The 14,897-nt window shown below is 44.8% G+C and overlaps 1 protein-coding gene across 2 annotated transcripts in view; it reads left to right on the forward strand.

Annotated features, from left to right (window-relative positions):
• Positions 1-4,872: 4,872 nt before the first annotated feature.
• The window catches only part of PLCB2 (phospholipase C beta 2), a 38,884-nt gene continuing 28,859 nt past the window's right edge, over positions 4,873-14,897 (forward strand). For both annotated transcript variants that reach the window (XM_027869905.1, XM_027869906.1), the window contains exons 1-2: positions 4,873-5,255; positions 14,426-14,503. In XM_027869905.1, the coding sequence (XP_027725706.1) occupies positions 5,172-5,255; positions 14,426-14,503 (162 nt within the window). In that variant the 5' untranslated portion in view covers positions 4,873-5,171. The remainder of the gene's footprint in view (positions 5,256-14,425; positions 14,504-14,897) is intronic.

Below are 14,897 nucleotides of genomic sequence, written 5' to 3' on the forward strand. Positions count from 1 at the left end.
AGGCAGGAAGACCTGAATTCAAATCCTGCCTCAGACACTTGTTAGCTGCCCAGCCCCGGGCAAGTCACTTAACCTCAGGCTCAGTTTCTTCATCTGTAAAATGGGAATAATAATGGCATTACTCAAATGAAATAACATGTTAAGTGTTTTGCTAAAGTGCTATATAAATAAAAACTATCTCCCCAACCTTTGAAAATTAGGTTCACTTTATGAATTGGAAAACCAAAGAAGCCATTATCGTCTTACATTTTGTATTACAAAAACTTTGATGTGTTATTTCATTTGAACTTCACAAAAATCCTGTGAGTGCATGGGGCTAAGTGTTGTCATTCCCATTTTGCAGATCAAGTTAAAAGACTGCCCAGGGTGAAATAACTAGTAAATGGTGACTGGGACTAGAACCCCAAATTTTTGGCCCCCTGCATAGACTACTTTATGCCACACAGCTGGAAGTAGAACCCAGATCTTTCAACTCCTCCATTGTTCTTACCTACAAATTCTCAGTTCCCAAATGGGAAGAGCTGTACTTAAGGCCAGGGTGGTGCTATCTAGGGAAAGTTCATGGTTTGGGATGATGAGGAATATATGTATACACATATTTCCTGAGAGAAATTGCTTGGCCCCCTCCCTTTCTCTCCTCCTTTACCTATGTGGCACAGTGGATAGATTGCCAGACCTGGAATCAGGAAGACCTGAGTTCAAATCCAGACTGAGGGAGTCCTGGCTCTTATCCTCTCATTCTCATCTCTAGGGTCCAGTCTCCTCATTTATAGTTTGGGTTTTATTTTGTTTTTGGAGGCAGTCAGGGTTAAGTGACTTGCCCAGGGTCACACAGCTAGTAAGTGTTATGTGTCTGAGGCTGGATTTGAATTCAGGTCCTCCTGACTCCAGGGTGAGTGCTCTATCCAGTATGCCATCTAGCTGCCCCAATTTATAGTTTGAGTAATAGCGTGTGTGTGTGTGTGTGTGTGTGTGTGTGTGTATAAAGACTAATATATAAGCTTTCTTATTTTCTCAGTCCCTACAGTTCAAGGTCAGATTATCTTCCACAAGATCCTTATATAGATGCACAGATAACATTGTACTCATTATATTTTACATTCTCTGCACCCAGAATACCTCCTCATTTGGAGGCAGAGCTCATTGGGGTCAGGAACACAGAAGATGCCCTGGTGGACGTCATTTCAGCGGGCAGAAAGCAAGGTGTTGGAGGGGAGCTGAGCGGAGCTGAGCTGAGCTGAGGGGGGTGTCGCTGCCTAAAATACCCAGCAGGGGGCACACTCACCCTTTCAGTTGTCATCTGCGGGGGTTGTGATTGGCAAGCCAAAGCGGGGGTGGCTGTGTCTTGGCCCCAGCCCTATCTGAGCGAGGGAGGGAGGAAGGGAGGGAGCTGCTCCTGGGAGGGCCTGTCACATTCCAGCTCAGAGCATCAGTAGAACATGGAATTGCTACAGAGCTGGCACGACCCATGCCCTGGGGACCAGGCTGGCTGGGGTGGAAAGTGGAGAAGGGGGTCCTGAGCCTGTAGGTTTTTGGGAATGCAAATCTTCTTGGGTAGGGATTGGGGGGCTGGTATGTATGGTGGGAATAACAGACATTCTTATCCTAAAGGGAATGATAGAATCACAGCATAATGGATTTAGAGTGGGAAAGGACCTTAGCAGTTAATCTTCTTATTTTACAGAAGAGGAAACTTAGACCCAAAGAGAAGTGACTTTCCCAAGGTCACACAGCTGGCAGGTAGTAGAACTGGGATTTGAACCCAGGGTGGTACAGAAGATTGTTGGCCCTGGAGTCAGAGGATCTGGGTTCAGATCCTGCCCTGTCACTTACTAGCTATGTGACCTTTGGTGAATCACTTACTCTATCTGGGCCTCAGTTTTCTCAGCTATAAAATGAGAGGGTTAGACTAAATGGTTTCCGAGGTTCCTTGCCGTTCAAGGTCTATGACCCTACAATGATAGTTCTGTAGCCTCATTCCATTACCCTATGCTGCCTTAGATCAGAGGGATTAGAAATGGAATAGGGAGAACATGCCCTTCTAGTCAGGTAGAAGGCCAGTTAGTCAGTCAGTAAACATTTATTAAGCACCGACTATGTACCAGACACTGTGCTAAGCTCTGGGAATACTGAGAAAGGCAAAGAACAAACCCAGTCCCTGATTTCAAGTTTACTTTCACAAACTAACGGGAGGAAATAACATGTAAACAGCCAGATATAAACATCCTACATCCAGGAAAAATGGGTTAAGTTTAAAGAGGTCTGGACTGGAGAGTCAGGAGCTCTGGATTCTAGTTTCAGTTCTACCCCCAGGAAGTTATGTTTGGGCCCCAATTTCCTCATTTATAAAGTGAAGGTGATGGACTGTGTGGAAAAGGGTTTGGTTTTGCAGTGAGGGGACCTGATTTTGAGTCGAAGTTTTGTCCTTTACTACCCGTGTGGCCTTGGGAAAATCACTTAACCTCCTCAGGCCTCAGTTTCCTCATCTATAAAAAGTTCCAGATGACCTCTGATGTTCCTTCCAGCTCTTAATCTTTTATTCTGCGGCCAGATGACTTCTTTAAGCTCTTTGAATCTATAATAAGGCCACCTGGAATCTGAGCCAGCCTCTAAGAGGCTACAAATTTGAATCCTACCATTGAATCAGTGCAGAAATTTCTCTCCAAGCACATGACTTTTCCTAAATCCCTTGCTTCCTGAGTTTCTCCCAACTCTTTGTGTCCTATAGGATCTAAGGCTTGGGGGTGTGGGTGGGAGACAGGTCCAGAGTCCCAGACTGACTTTTAGCACGTTGGGGTCTCGGGAACCATTGCCAAGCAGTTCTGATGCTTGGAGAAGGGGGTGGAGCTTTTATTCCACTGTATTTAGGACTGGGCCTTCCAAGATAGTTTCAAGAGCTGTCTTGAAGCAGAGAAGGTACCTAAGCATAAAACTGGGGGTTGGGATTCCTGGGTCCATTTGGTGTTAATGAGCCACAGATAAACCAATCTTTCTTCCCAGCTTCGATTTCCCAACCTGTGAAATGAGATAAGAAGTCTGGATTTTTAGGTAGGTGGGGAAAGAACTTGTTGCCTCATCCTTAGGGTGGAGAGGAAGATAGCAGCAGGGCCCACATTTAGAGAGGATGGGGATTCTCAGATGACTGTGTTATGTTGTTGGCAGGTGCAGAGGCTTCAGGTGAAGAGATTGGGATTTCCCTTGCAAAGTTCATTCAAAAGGGTTAAGAAAGGAACATGATCCATGGGAGTGTAGAGGAAGTCCCTGGGGTCTGGCTTCACTGAAGGGGTGGGGGGTGAGTCAGGCAGGGGTAAAGAGAGGGGCAGAAGGCCAAAAGGAAGAAAAGAGAAGTTATGGAAGATGGGGGAGAATGGAGTTAAGTGACAGGTGAGGGAAGAGGGCAGGGGGGAGCTGGGGAGCTCTTTAGAATAAGGAGTGATGATCTTCAGCTCCCAGTCTTCTGGGCTCTGGGTTGTTTTGATTATTGAATTTTTTTTTAATATAATAGCTGTCCTTTCCCCCTCCCTACCCTATGCATTGTGTGGACTTCTCTATGGACAAAGACAGAAGCAACTGTCTACCTTGCCTGTCTGATCCCATGCTGATTTCTTTGCTAGCATTGAGTGGCCCAGGAGACTGGGAGATGACAGAAGGGTCTACATCTCTTGGGGTCCAGCATTTTTGTTGTCATGCAGACTAGGACTGCTCATAAGGGATGAGGAGCCCCAAGGTGGGGTCTGGGGCAGCCAGACAAGTTCCTCATAGGGGAAGGAAGCTGATGGGTGGCGCTCCTTGCTTCCCCTACTGGGCTGGATGGAGGAAGATAAGAGGAGCTAGTTAGGCAAGAGGAAGTGGGCTAGGGCTAGGTCCCTGCTCTGCTCCCTAGAAGAGGACTCAACTACTGTCCCCGATGGGAGTTAGTGTGGGCTAGAGGTGGGGCTGCCTTGGGAAGGGGGCACAGTCCTTATTGGGAAGGCTCCAGATCCCCATGAGGTTTGGATGGGAGGTATGACTCAGGTCTAGGAGCTCTCCTCCAGGGTCCTGGGCAGAGAGAGAGAGAGAGAGACAGAGACAGAGAGAGAGAGACAGAGACAGAGAGAGATTCTAGCAAGCACAGCCTTCATCAGTGAAACTGCAAAGGGTAACTTAATGGGAAGCTGGGGAGGGGGAAAAGACAGGTCTCCATGGGCCAAGACAGGGAAACTCTGATGGAGGAGATAGGGGTGTATGTTTGAGAGGTAACGATTACCTCACTTACATCTGATTTTCATGGGGAGGAAGTGCTGAGAAAGAGTGACTGGGTCACCTAGCAAATTTTGCTTATTCAAAACACTCAGTGCCTCCAGCTATTACCCCAAATCTTGTTCCCTCCAGCTGGCTCTCCCCTTTTCCTCCCTCCTCTTCCAACCCTTTCTGATGGCCTCTCTTATGTCCCTGCTCCTGTCACTCAGGTCTGCATTGGGAGTCACAGGGCCTCGGTTCAGATTCCATCCGTGCCGCTCACTATCTGGAGTGACCTCAGAGAGGTCACCTCCCCATCCTAGGCCTCATTTCCTCATCTGTAAAGGAGGAGGGTTGGACAAGATGATCTCTGAGGTCTCTAAGAACTCTAAATATACAATCCTAGGATCCTATGATGTCTCCTGGGAGCCCTCCTATGCTTTTAACCTGGGTGACTCCACTTCCGGTCCCTCTGATGTCCCAGCATCCTTTCTCTCTGAGGGTCTCACTGAGCCTCTTTGGGGGATCCTCCCTGGGGGATGGAGAAAAGCATTTTGAACCTGGCACCTCCAGTCTAACCTCTGTTGCTTTAGGACGATAGAGAAGTAGGAGAAGGAAGTCCTGAGGCAGGAAGTGCTGGGGGTGGGGGTTAGGGGGGTGAGGGAGAAGGAAATTATGGCCTCCCCAGCAGCTGTTGGCAAAGTCTTCCTCAACTGGTCCGTGATCCTCCTGTAGCCTGTCAGTGGGCACAGGTGCTCGGGCAGCCACTGATTTGCAATGCAGATAGATACCTGGCTGCTACCCCTGAACTTCGTGTGTCTTATAAGAGGGTGCGGACTTCCGGACTGGGTTACTTGGGGCGAGAGCAGCATGTGAGACAGGCTTCGCTCTGTTCTGCCTCCCACCCACCTACTGGCCCGCACTGCCCTCCTCTTCCAACCTGCTCCGGCAGCATGTCTCTGCTCCATCCGGTCCTGCTGCCCCCCGAGGTGAAAAGCTATCTAACCCGAGGAGAGCGCTTCATCAAATGGGATGATGTGAGTGGGGTAGTAGAGCTGAGGGCCTGAACCTTGGGAGGGAGCCAGTGCGGGGGAGGGGGGGAGCTCTTTCTTAGCAACCTAGTGAGGTCAGGTAGTAAGGGGAGATTGTGTGGGAGCGGGTCGTGGGGGATCAGAGAGTCTAGTCTGGCTTCTCCCACCCTTTGGGGCTGAGGGCTTCATCCAAGGCAAAGTGTGGGGTGTGTCTGTGGGCGTAAATGTGTTTTCCCCTCATCCGCAGATTCATCTGTTTGTGTCAATGGGTGGTTGTAGATGTATTCATATTGTGAGCACGCATATTTGAAAACATGTGCATGTCTTTGTGTGATTCTTTCTCTGTGCTCATGGGTGGGTACAGTTCAGAGGGTATTTCAATCAGTCAATCATCTAGCACTTACTAAGTGCCTGCTATGTGCCAGGCACTGTGTGAGGGGCAGGCCATACAAAGACAGAATCAATATTTCTGCCTGCGAGGAGCTTATATTCTAATAGTATGGATGGATGTGTATACCTGAACGTGTGTTTGACCACTCCGTGACAGTTACTGGAGAGGCAAGGTCAGTCTCTGTTACTGATATCAAAATATTTACCCATCTGTCTCTTCCCATTGCAAACTGGAAGATTAAGGATTATTCTCTGATTGGGGGTTGAATCAGGGTGGGGGACAGCAGAGAAGGGAATAAACATTTATGTAGTGCCTACTGTGTACCAGGCACTGTGCTAAGATCTCATTTGAACCTCACAACAACCTTAGGAGGAAGGTGCTATTATATTATCCCCATTTTATAGTTCAGGAAACTGGGGTGGAGAGAGGTTAAATGACTTCTCTAGGGTCACACAACTAGTAAATGTCTGAGGCTGGATTTGAACTCAGATCATCCTGACTCCAGTCCCAGAGCTCTATCCACTATAGAAGAAGGCTGGGATCCAGAGTCAGGCAGGGAGACAGGGGCACAGCTGTGATGGAATCCCAGTCCCCTGTCTCCCGGTCTCTTGTTCGGGGTTCCCCTTCTACCCCTCCTGTTCAGTGGTCCTCAGGCTAGGATTCTGGCCCTCTACCTCTTCTTCTTCCAGGGTAGAGGGGTGCTGGGAGCAGGGAGCAGGGGCTGCAAAGAGATGCTTGGCCTAGCTCAGCTCCCTCAGGCTGCAGGTTGGTAGAGGAAGGGAGCAGATAGGGTGAGATTATGGAAGTGCCCCGGGGTCCCCGGGGAGCAGGAGGCTTTCCTCCACCCAGAGCCCACCATGCTGTCACAGCCAGTAAAGGAGGATAGAACTATCTGATCATGCTTTTCCTTGCTTCAGGGCTCAGCTTTTTTTCTTTCTTTCTTTTTTTTTTTTTAGGCAATTGGGGTTAAGCGACTTGCCCAAGGTCACACAGTTAGTAAGTGTCAAGTGTTTGGTCTGAGGCCAGATTTGAACTCAGGCCCTCCAGACTTAGGGCAGGTGCTCTATCCACTGCACCACCTAGCTGCCCCAGGGCTCAGCTTTCTTAAGCTTGTCCCATCAGCCCTGAAAGAAGGAGAAATTGCTTCATCCCCTCCATGACACACCAGTTGAGGCTTTGGTCTGCTAGTGTCTCCAATATATCCCTGATTCTTCATGTCCCCTAACCTTGCTGTGTCTCCCTATGATTTGTCCCCTCCCCAACTCCCTAAAACTTCTTCATTTGGGTCACTAAAAAGAAAACCAGGAACTGTCCTCTGAGGAAGCAGTGGGAGGAAGAAGAGATGTGAGGGTGGCTGCAGGGCCTGGGGAGCTGGAAGGGTGTGGAAGGATCAGATGTGAGCAAGGGTGCCAGGGTGGACCCAAGAAATCCTCTTTCCAAGGGAGGTTCTTCCTGACTCTCTGGAAATCAAAGCTATGCACCAAACTCCTTGTACCCCCCAAATCCTAAGGGAAGGAGAGAGAAGGCCCTGCGAAGGTGGCTTTCCTAGACCTTGGGATGTAGATCAGTTGCTCTTAGGAAGAGGCTTTCTTCTTAGTGATGGGACTCAGATGGCATAAGGTCACAGGATCAAAGTTGCCAGAAGGGACCTTAGGACTCCTGTAGGCCAACCCCCACATTTTAAATATCATAGAATCTTAGAGTTGAAAGGAACCTATAATTTCACCTAATTCAACTCCTGCATTTTATAAATGAGGAAACTGAGGCTCAGAGAGGATGGGACCTGCCGAAGTGACATGGGTAGTTAGTGGCAGAGACAGGATTCAAACTCAGGTCCTGAGACCGGAGTCCAGAATTCTTTCCTCTGCACCAAGTTGTCCCCTGTCAACAGGACTGCTAACGTATCAGACAAGTAGTCTGGGGCACTGGGCCTCTCCAGTTAGCATCACTTCGAATGAAAGTGAGTCTGGTCCCCTTGGTGCCAGGCCCTGGCCCCTAAGGTATGGGAATAAGTTTTTTTTTTGGGGGGGGGTGAAGAGGAAGCAGGAGGTAGGAGGAGGTGGTGGTAGGGTTTCCAGGAATCAGACAAAAGAAGAGAAGCAGGTCCAAAGTGAAAGTTGAAGTACTTTGTTAGTTCTTCTGGGAAAATGTATAACCAACTGGCTGAAGTCAAGGCTTACAGGAACTTGTGAATTCCTTGTCAAGTCAAAACTTCTGTGACTCCCCCCATGCCCCACCCCCACCCTCACCTCTCTAGTGGTCAAAGCAGCTAATGGTCCCTGACCTGTGAATTCAGCAAAGAAAAAAAAAAAACGTTATCAAGTACCTACTTCATTCAGGGCACTATGCTAGTCCTTGCTAGTTACAGTAAGGGGTAAGACACAGCCCTTCCTTGGGAGGCATTGTTGGTACAGTGGGAAGAGCATTAGATTTGGGGTCAAGGGAGCTGGGTTTAAATCCTAGCTCTGCCCCTTACTACGGTTATCCCTTCCACGTCAAGGGGGTTAAGGGAACGGTGCCCACATGAGCTGGAAAATCCGTGTAAAATTTTTTGGCTGTCCCTTTGTACTGGAGAAGTTTGAGTTTTTTCTTTTTCTTTTATGGGGTGCTTACAGTACCTTACTGTAAAATTTAGGTTAAATATTTGGTAATAGGCTCTGTGTCATCTCTGGCCTTTGCATGTTGTCTTCCGCAAAACTCCCAAAAAATTCCCATTTAATTTCTTATGCCGATATATGTTGAGATATATCTATATATCTATATCGATGTCTATGTCTATGTCTATGTCTATATCTATATCTAGATCTAGATCTAGATCTAGATCTATCTTAAGCCTGTCCTTATATATCAAAAATATTGAATCCTCAATGCAGGAAGTCGAGATGTGGAAGGGATAAGTGTACTTATGGCCTTGGGCAAGTCACAGCTTTTTCTCAGCCTCAGTTTCCTTATGTGTAAAATGAGGGGAGTGGGATTAGATGTCTTTTGAGCTCCAAATCTGTGATTATATGATTCCCTCAAGTAGCTTACAGTGTAGCTGGTAAGACAGGACATTCATAAAAAGATAACTAAAAGACGCAATCATAAGAGGCAAATGAGTGACAGAAACAACAATAATAACAACAACTAGCATTTGCATAATGCTTTAAGGTTTGCAAAACACTTTACAAATATTATCTCATTTTATTTGCATGCAAATAATAATGATTTGTTTCCTCTCTGCCCATGCTTATTCCCTCAATTTCTTTTTCTTGTCTTATTGCTATGAATGTTCAGAACTTTTTAAAATAATAGTGATGGCAGTGGACAGCCTTACCTTATCCTAGATCATATTGGAAAGGCCTCTATTATTTTTCCATTATAGGTAAAGCTAGTTTTTTGTTTGTTTGTTTGTTTGTTTTCCATAGGTTTTTTTAAAAATCATATTAAGGAAAGCTTCATTTGTTCTTATGCTTTCTAGTGTTTTTAACAAAACTACCTGTTATATTTTGTCAACAGCTTTACTGTACTTATTGTTTTTGTTATTAATATGGTCTATTATATCTGTCATTTTCTTAATGTTGAACCAACCTTGAATTCTAACATAGTCATAGTGAATTATCTTGTGAAAAGATCATTCACTGATGGTAGCCTTTTGGTTAATGTTTTATTTCATATTTTTATATCAATATTCATTAGAAATATTGGTCTATATGGTTTTAATTCTCCTGGATTAGGTATTAGTATCACATTGTTTCATAGAAAGTTTGTCTTTTTTTTCTATTTTTGAAACAATTCACGTAGTGTCAGGGTTAGCTGTTTTTGGAATGATTGATAGAATTTGTTGGTAAATCCATCTGAACCTGAGTTTTCTTGTTGGGAGTTCATTCATAGCTTGTTCAATTACTTTTTCTGAGATTGGATTAATCTACACTAGGTAGTACACTGGGCTTGGAGTCAGGAAAACTCATCCTTCATGAGTTTAAATCCAACCTCAGGTACTTACTAGCTGTGTGACCCTGAGAAAGTCACTTAACCCTGTTTGTCTCAGTTTCCTCATCTGTAAAAAGAGCTGGAGAAGGAAATGGCAAACCACTCCAGTATCTTTGCCAAGAAAATCCCAAATGGGGTCACGAAGAGTCAGACATGACTAAACAACAACAAAAATAAAAATTCCTTGTTCTGTTTATGTATTTTATATTTTTTTGTGAGTATTTATTTGTTGCATTAAGTTAGCCATTTTTTGTCCTGGGATATTCTGGCTCAAGCTCATTTGCCTGTCCCTCAATCCCAGGCTTACTTTCAGCTAATCAGAAAGCCTCCTGAATACTAACAGGCTTTTGTTGCCCCACATACAGTATTAGTCATTTGCCCAACTTTTCCCTTCCCTCTACCCCTTTCCTCCAAAATGGTTTTATGTAGGAAATAAAATGAATTTAAGTATCACAGGGTCTCAGAATTAGAAGGGACCTTGTAGTCCTCTGGTCCAACACATACCTGAACAGGAATCCCCACTACAGTGTCCCCAACAAATGACCATCCAGACCTCTAGTGAAGGGGGCTGGGAATTCACTCTTGTCCAAGGGAGTTCACTTTTGGACATTCCACTTTTGGACAGCTCGAATTGTTAGGAAGTTTTCTCTTACAACAAAGCTGAAATCTTTATTTTTGCCACTTTGCCCAAAGTGTGAGATACAATCAGCTTCCCTCATCACTTTGAAAATAGGTTATAGCACACAAAGTCAAGTCAAGAAGCATTTATTAAGCACCTACTATGTGCCAGGTATTGTGTTAAGCTCTGGGGATGCAAAAAAAGGTAAAAGCTCTCCTAGAAAGCTTTTGTTCTAAAGGAACTCACTGGCTATGGGGGGAGACAGCATGCAAACAACCATATACCAACAAGATATAGACAGGATACATTGGAGAATATTTCTGAGGGAAGGTACTAGGGGATCAGAAAAGGCTGTTTGTAGAAAGTAAAGGAAATCAGGAAAGCTGGGGGTAGAGATGTGGAAGAATCAGATCACAGGCATGGGAGACAACCAGTGAAAATGCCCTGAGTGAGGAAACGGAGCATCATTTGTGAGTGGGACAGCAAAAAAGGCCAGTTACATGGGCTCACAGAGTGTGTGGAGGGGAGTGAGATATAAAAGACTGTAAAGGTAGTGAGATGAATAAAAGACCCCCAGAGACAGATCTTCTGAGTAATTAGCAATTTGTTCATTAGGCTAGCCAGGAATCGATAAATTGATGGTCAGTGGTTTCTCTTAGTAACCAAAGACCCCCACTGGAGACCTGAAATAGCCTTCTGGAAAGGAATGCCCTTGACAAGTGAAAATCAACCCTGATTGCTGGACATTTAATAAGTAGGTGGGCTTTAGCTCTTCCTGCTGAGAAAGTGGCTTGATCATAAGACTCAGTAGCCTCCAGCAATCTAGACAGAGGAATCCATCTCCATCTGGACCTCTCTGGTTAGTTTTCTCCTTCATGAGCTGGGTCACCCTAAACTCTAATGGAGGGGTACAAGGACAGGGGTTCCTTTCCCCATGATAAGAACTCATCCAGATTGGATTCTGTTTATACTCTAAACAGAAGTTAGGTCTCCTAATTGAGTGGGGTCCTGTCCAAGGCTGAAGAGCATGTTCCTTGAAGGCTAGAAATAATCTTATCAATCAGTAATGTCCTTCAGAGACTAACATTGAAAGAACTAGGCCTTAATGAGGAAATAGAAGAAAGAAGCTTGGATCCCAATTTAATAATTGGTTATTAATATAATAGTATGATAATAGTTTCTCTCAGTAGAAAGGAGTCAGATTATGAGGGGCTATCACTGCCAAATAGAGAATTTTACATTTGATCCTGGAGGTAATAGGGAGGCACTGGAGTTTATTGGATGGGGGGGAAGACATGGTCTTTTATAGGGTACTAGAAGACTTCAGACGAGGGAAAGGTCTCCCCAGGCTGGGATGGTCAAGGAATATTTCAGAGAGGAGGTGGAACTGGAACTGGACCTTGAAGAAAGAATGGGGCTTAGAAAACTGCAGGATGGTGTATAGCAAATTGAATGCTGGACTTGGAGGCAGGAAGACCTCAGTTCAAAGCCCACCTTCAACGCCTACTAGCTGTTGTTGTGGTTGTCGTTTGACCTTCATTTTCAAAGAGGACCAATGATGTCATGGGTGACATCTTAAGTTTCAAATGAACTGGATTTGAGAGAGGAAGAGTTACCCAAAGTCATCAGCCTCCTGGCAAGACAAAAGTCAAGAGGACTGGAGATGGCTCAGGAGGCAATGGATGATCTTGGTGTAGATGTCTGACCGAGCTCCACAGCGCCTACTAGCTGTATGACTCTAGAAAAGTCACTAGCCTAGCTAGGGCTTCATTTCTGTATCTGTAAATGGGAGTAGTAATACCTGTAATACCTGTGAATTTACAAAGGCTGTGAATTTTTTTTTCAAACTTAGAAGTGTTCTATATATGTGTATATGTCATAAGTGTTCTAGATACATGGATACATATATATACATACATAATAATGATGATAATAGCTGATATTTATATAGTGCTTGCTATATGCCAGGCACTGTGCTAAGTGCTTTACAATTATTATCTCATTTGATCCTCACAGCAATAGAAGGTAGGTGCATTATTATCCCCATTTTACAGTTGAGGAAACTGAAATGTGTGTGTGTGTATGTGTGTGTGTATACACACATGTGTATTTGTATATATATAAACATATATCTGTGTCTGTCTATTATATGAGCATAATACAAGCAAAGATGTGGAGGTGGGAGTGTCTGTGGCATATTTGTTTGACATTGAAATGGCCCAAGAGGGGCCAAGCTAGGACCATTCCCTATCATGGGAGATAGGGTTAGAAAAATAGGGGCAAGACTGAAGAGGATTATGTGTGTCAAGTTGTGGGTTTGGACTTTATTCCAGTGGTTTCCAACCTTTTTGAGGACATATCCCTGTCAGTTAAAAAAATTGTGCATGCAGACACAAAATTTTTATTTGCCTATTTATAAATTATATATTTACATATAATATACAATGCTGTGTATTTTATATATACCTGTATATATTATATACAATGCTGTATATAATATTATATATTTGTATACAATATATAGTATTATATATAATTTATATTATATAACATTATATATAACGTTATATTTTATATATTTATTTCTTATTTCTAAATTATATGCATTTACAGCATGACATAATGGATAAAGAGCTATCTTTGGAGCCAGGAAGACCTGAGTTTGAGTGCCTGACATATACTAGCTGTGTGACCCTGGGCATTTTACCTCTCTGTGTCCCAGGAAGCACTCTAGGATCATAAGTCACAGAGGAGTTGCAAATCTGCACTGGTAGAGGAAAGTTCCTCATTCATCATTCCCCAGATGAGGAAACGCCTACCAATGATGCAGATTTGCGATTAGATCAATGAAATCCCAGGTCTGATTCCTATCCATATTCCTATATGTGTTCTATAGTACTAATAATCATGTACATTATAAAACTTACACAAAAATAGGAATTAAAAAGGATGAGATAAAGGTGAAATCATATTTAATTATCAAATCAATAGGGACCTATGGGGGTTTGTCGAGTAGGAGACTGGCTTGGCCAGACTCGAGATTTGGGAATATAAATTTAGCTTCTTGGTGGAGGATGGGCTAGAGCTGGGGGATGCCTGGAGGCAAGGAGACCAATCAGGAGGCTACTGTAATAGATTTGGGCCTGATGGGGAATGGGGGGTGGTGAATGAGGAGTCAAGAGTGACAGTGAGGGGTTGCTAACCTGGGAGATTAGAAGTATGACTATCCTGGATCAAAATATGGACATTCAGGAGAGCGATATGTGTTTTGGGAAAGATAGTAAGTGTGGTACTCACAATGCATTTCACAAACTCTTCATGCCTGCTTGTCCTTTGCAACTCATTCTTTTCCACCCCAAAGGAAAAGGGTATGGGGGAGGGCTCTTACTCATTAATGACTACTCTGGAGTGCAGAGCCCACCTGCTAAGGGGCACCTGCCACAGACAAGAGTTGATCTGGGAGCAGGGTTTGGGGATGCTGAGGAGTGGGGACGGGAAAAGGAATTCTGCTTGTGAAGTTGGGGTGGATGCCTGGGTAATGCTTAGGGGAGAGAGGATCTAACAGCAAAAGGTTATCGACAGTGTCAAGGGCTGCAGAGAGACCAAGACGGATGAGGATCTTTTGAGAAAAGTGACATGAGATATGGCAATTAGGAGATCACTAGTAACTCTGGAAAGAACTCAGGTGAATGATGAAGTCCAAAACCAAATTGCAGGGATTAGAAGTGAGTTAGAAGACAAAAATAAGAGGTGCGGATGTAGACAGCTTTCTCAGTGAGTTTAGCTGAAAAAAGGAGGAGAGATATAGTACTATAGCGAGAGGGTATGGTCAGATCAAGTGATGTTTTTCAGGGGTGAGAGAGATATAGAAGTGTTTATGGATAGCAGGGAAAGAGCCAGTAGATAAGGAGATTAGATGAGAAGAGAGAATCTCTCATCTGAAGAGATAAAGTAGGGTTGATTTTGTTAGAGAAGACAGGATGGGATGAAGGGTGCTTAGAGAGGGGTTTACCTTGGCAAGGAAAAGGATTATCTTTTTATGAGAGAGCGGGAGCCAAGAACAAACCTTGTGGTGCCTTGAAACAATTCAGCTTGGCCTAAGGAAGAGAGAAGGGGAGAAGGATAAAATGGGGACGGGGAGGGGAGGGAGGAAGATGGGTGCCTGACTGTAGACCTGAACTCCTTTTTCTACAGGAGACTTCAGTGGCATCTCCGGTCATCCTTCGAGTGGATCCCAATGGCTATTACTTGTACTGGACATATCAAAGCAAGGTGAGGACAGCCCTTCACTCCTTTCCTTCTGTTTTTGCATACAACCTCAAGCCTATTCCAACAGGAGAGAGAAGATGGTCCCTGGGATAGTTCAAAGAGGCATGTGTAGGACAGAAGTTCCAGAAGAGCTAAGTTACAGAAGGTCCAGCTCCCAGGGCCTCCCATTGGAGCAGGAGGAGGACTGCCTGGTGCCTGTCTCTGGGCAGAGCTGGAGTCTAGGCACAGAGACAATGCCCACAGGATCCGGCTTTGCTTGCCTCTTAATGTGGAGTCAGGGTTTCACTTCCTCTCAAAGAACAGCTGGAAAACTCCAACACCCTCGCACCCCCCAAACACCCAGCCTCTCTACACACACACACACACACACACACACACACACACACACACACACACA

This window comes from Vombatus ursinus, unplaced genomic scaffold (genome assembly GCF_900497805.2).
Source record: "Vombatus ursinus unplaced genomic scaffold, bare-nosed wombat genome assembly UNPS02014794.1, whole genome shotgun sequence".
In the NCBI taxonomy this organism is placed as follows: domain Eukaryota; kingdom Metazoa; phylum Chordata; class Mammalia; order Diprotodontia; family Vombatidae; genus Vombatus; species Vombatus ursinus.